This window comes from Galeopterus variegatus, unplaced genomic scaffold (assembly GCF_000696425.1).
Source record: "Galeopterus variegatus unplaced genomic scaffold, G_variegatus-3.0.2 Scaffold15407, whole genome shotgun sequence".
Taxonomy (NCBI): Eukaryota; Metazoa; Chordata; class Mammalia; order Dermoptera; family Cynocephalidae; genus Galeopterus; species Galeopterus variegatus.
Window position 1 is genome coordinate 5,598 of NW_007741518.1, and position 4,614 is coordinate 10,211.

At 34.0% G+C, this 4,614-nt stretch overlaps 2 protein-coding genes across 2 annotated transcripts; both read left to right on the forward strand.

Annotated features, from left to right (window-relative positions):
- The first annotated feature begins 1,366 nt into the window (after window positions 1-1,366).
- On the forward strand, window positions 1,367-2,064 carry LOC103582252 (olfactory receptor 4P4-like). Its single transcript, XM_008563902.1, has 2 exons — window positions 1,367-1,581; window positions 1,614-2,064. Exons 1-2 carry the CDS (start codon window positions 1,367-1,369, stop codon window positions 2,062-2,064), a joined length of 666 nt encoding a protein of 221 aa, XP_008562124.1.
- A 1,393-nt stretch (window positions 2,065-3,457) lies between these two features.
- Window positions 3,458-4,030, forward strand: LOC103582253 (olfactory receptor 4P4). Its single transcript, XM_008563903.1, has one exon. The coding sequence runs from the start codon at window positions 3,458-3,460 to the stop codon at window positions 4,028-4,030; it is 573 nt and encodes a 190-aa protein (XP_008562125.1).
- The last annotated feature ends 584 nt before the right edge of the window (window positions 4,031-4,614 follow it).

Sequence of the window (4,614 nt, forward strand, 5' to 3'; positions counted from 1 at the left end):
TTGGCTAATACAACATTGGCCATTTATTGATTTACTTGAGTTACACAAATAAATCACATTTATTTGGTACAGCTCTCTGCAGGGTAAACCCTGATGGAATATAATATCAGAAAGTAAGACACCACCAAAATCACAAAAGTCACCAAAGCAATCAGACCTGAATTAAAAATTACCAAGAGACAGATTCCGTATGTCACACATTTTTGAGACAATGTGCAGGCTATGCATTTTGAGACAATGTCCAGACTGGTTTCCCCATTTTATAAGTGAGAAAACTTTAATTCAAAGAAATGAAGCGATTGGTACCCAAATTCACACACTGTAACATAGTTAGGTAATAGAACCCAGGTGCCAACTATTTGTCTTCACATAAACCTTTTCTCATAAACTTTCCAATAAACTTTTCTCTGAATTACACTATGTCTGGATTCTTCATGGGTTTTGGCAAGAGGCATAAGTTGGACAAAATAGAAAATAGAATTGCAGACTTCAATTCAGAAAACAGAAAAAAATTGACTTGCAAAATATGATATAGTGAGTCAAAAGCAAAACCATCTGGGTAAACCGGCCTTCTACTCCTCTTTTTTAGTTTTAACAACTGCTTTATTCTGTGGACCATTTAAGTACATGATTACAATGGAAGTGCCTAGAGGGACAGATATACTTGTTATAAAGTGTTATCATTTTAAATCACAAATAAGTAAAAGGCAAACAAGCAATGAAAATTTACTAGAACCAATTGCATGGTTCCTTTGCTGAGAGTTATCTTTCGCTTTGAATTGCAGGTATATACACAGAGGGTACTTCAAAAATTTTGTGGCAAAATGAGATTAAAACATAGTATGAATCTTTCCATGAACTTTTGGAAGACCCCATGTGGGTTTATATTTATATTAATTTTTAATTTTTTTCCCTCTGAAAGGATTTGGAGGTAGAATATATTCCACTAGTAATTGCTGTTAAAATTTACATATGTAAAAAAATGTATGATCTATGGTTTCATCTTTAACATTTTGGGTTAGAACCTAGATCTATGTCTTTTGTAAGCTGTATATTGGGAAATGTTTGGCAACTAATAATAATTTTTAAAACTTTAAAAAATTGATTGAATGCATTCATTTTTATTAATATCACCACTGAAGATAATGTCTTGAAAGAATGACCTATGAAAATCATCATGAGACTAATAAAAAAACTTTCATTAAAAAACAGATTTTCATTTACTGAAACTCTGGTATCATATCTTTTGAACATAGTTTCTTGATATTAGTGTTATCTTTCATATTCTCCATGACATTTCTGATTCTGACTTATGCATTATATCTTTTCAGGTGGCTGTTATGCGTTTTTACTGTACTGGACGACTATGGAAAATAGAAATAATGTCACTGTGTTTATTCTCTTGGGATTTTCTCAAAACCAGAACATTGAAGTCCTCTGCTTTGTGTTATTTTTATTTTGCTACATTGCTATCTGGATGGGAAATGTGCTCATAATGATTTCTATCACGTACACTCAGCTAATTAACCAACCCATGTATTTCCTCCTCAATTATCTCTCACTCTCTGATCTTTGCTACACATCCACAGTGACTCCCAGGATCTTTGCTACACATCCACAGTGACTCCCAGACTAATGACTGATTTACTGGCAGAAAGGAAGACCATTTCCTATAACAACTGCATGATACAGCTCTTTACCACTCATTTCTTTGGAGGCACTGAGATCTTCATTCTCACAGGGATGGCCTATGACCGCTACGTGGCCATCTGCAAGCCCCTGCACTACGCTGTCATCATGAGCAGGCAGAGGTGTAACACAATCATCATGGCTTGTTGTACTGGGGGATTTATACACTCTGTCAGTCAGTTTCTTCTCACTATCTTCTTACCATTCTCTGGCCCCAATGAGATAGACCACTACTTCTGTGATGTCTATCCTTTGCTGAAGTTGGCTTGCACTGATACATACAGAATTGGTCTCTTGGTAATTTTTAATTCAGGTCTGATTGCTTTGGCAACTTTTGNAGTCCTAGAATTAATATGGAATGATATGAGAACATAATGTGCATGCAGGAGCCAGGCACAGGTCAGAGTTCAGTGTCTCTCGCATTTGCTTAGACCTCTCTTGGTTTGGCAATTGTTATTTATTTTTTCATATTCATTCTTCATCTATTCTCCTCACATACCTGCCTCATGTCTTCCTTTGACATTTTATTCTGAATGTTTTGTAAAGTCTATTCTCCGATACTTTTAATTTCCAATCTTATTCTAATGTGTCCTTAATGACCAAAACTAACATTAAGCCATCTGATAAAGGAGAGTTATATTTATAAGACTCTTACTCCCAGCATATCAGGGGAGAGTATATTTGTATAAAGGTGGATTTTTCAGCAGAAGATAACAAGTAAGTAAGAGGAACATTTGACTCCTTTGACTACTCAGCACTCATAACACTCTTCTATATGTATTTTGAACCTCCTTAAAAATAAACATTTTCATTCTTCCACTGAACAAGATGATTCTACAAATGTAGTCTCACTTACCCCTCGAACGCCTGCAAAACACCACAACATCCTAAACGTTCTGGCTTATGTTCAATTTCAATGTTAATTTTTCTTCTAGTTTAGATTACAATCCTTCTTGAATAATCTGTAACATGAAGAATAGATTGTTAAACTGACTAATGAAAACCTTCTTAATAAAAACTAAGAAACTAGAAATGAAACTATATATATATATTCATATATATATGAAACTATATATATATTACATATGTATGTGTATGTATGTATATATATATATATGTATGTATGTGTGTATATATATACACACATAGTGCATTGCTATGACAGTCCCTGTTTCTGCAATTGGTCATGAGACTTAATCAATATTCACATTTACATCTTTATTTCTTGCACTCTCTACTGCACCTTCCATTTGACCCCAGGATGACCTTCAGCTGACTGGGGTTCTTTTCTAGTAGCATGAACCAAATCTTGGTTCCTGAAATTCTGAATCTTTAATGGTCCTGTCATTTTTTGGTTGTAAAAAAATGTATGATCTATGGTTTCATCTTTAACATTTTGGGTTAGAACCTAGATCTATGTCTTTTGTAAGCTGTATATTGGGAAATGTTTGGCAACTAATAATAATTTTTAAAACTTTAAAAAATTGATTGAATGCATTCATTTTTATTAATATCACCACTGAAGATAATGTCTTGAAAGAATGACCTATGAAAATCATCATGAGACTAATAAAAAAACTTTCATTAAAAAACAGATTTTCAAAAAAAAAACAGATTTTCATTTACTGAAACTCTGGTATTATATCTTTTGAACATAGTTTCTTGATATTAGTGTTATCTTTCATATTCTCCATGACATTTCTGATTCTGACTTATGCATTATATCTTTTCAGGTGGCTGTTATGCATTTTTACTGTACTGGACGACTATGGAAAATAGAAATAATGTCACTGTTTTTATTCTCTTGGGATTTTCTCAAAACCAGAACATTGAAGTCCTCTGCTTTGTGTCTTTTTTATTTTGCTACATTGCTATTTGGATGGGAAATGTACTCATAATGATTTCTATCAGGTGCACTCAGCTAATTAACCAACCCATGTATTTCCTCCTCAATTACCTCTCACTCTCTGATCTTTGCTACACATCCACAGTGACCCCCAAACTAATGGCTGATTTACTGGCAGAAAGGAAGACCATTTCCTATAACAACTGCATGATACAGCTCTTTACCACCACTCATTTCTTTGGAGGCGTCGAGATCTTCATTCTCACAGGGATGGCCTATGACCGCTATGTGGCCATCTGCAAGCCCCTGCACTACGCTGTCATCATGAGCAGGCAGAGGTGTCACACAATCATCATGGCTTGCTGCACTGGGGGATTTATACACTCTGCCAGTCAGTTTCTTATCACCATCTTCTTACCGTTCTGTGGCCCCAATGAGATAGACCACTACTTCTGTGATGTGTATCCTTTGCTGAAGTTGGCTTGCACTGAATGAAACTATATATATATTACATATGTATGTGTATGTATGTATATATATATATATGTATGTATGTGTGTATATATATACACACATAGTGCATTGCTATGACAGTCCCTGTTTCTGCAATTGGTCATGAGACTTAATCAATATTCACATTTACATCTTTATTTCTTGCACTCTCTACTGCACCTTCCATTTGACCCCAGGATGACCTTCAGCTGACTGGGGTTCTTTTCTAGTAGCATGAACCAAATCTTGGTTCCTGAAATTCTGAATCTTTAATGGTCCTGTCATTTTTTGGTGCTTTATTATTTCAATAAGTTTTACTATTAGTTTTGGAAATTCTGATTATAAAACTCAATTTTGTGTTGAAGAAAAATATTGTACTGAAAAAAATAAATTAGAAAATCAGCTGGAGAATACCTCAAGAGAACAATGTAAATGGTTAGAGTTAAAAATATTTTTTAAACATGCAAATTATATGGAAGAACTAACATGTACCTATAAATGGAATTTTGCAAGTTGAGAAACAGCAATCAAATGAGTAATTTGAGATTAATCAAATGAGTAATTGGAATTTGAGAAAGATATAATTT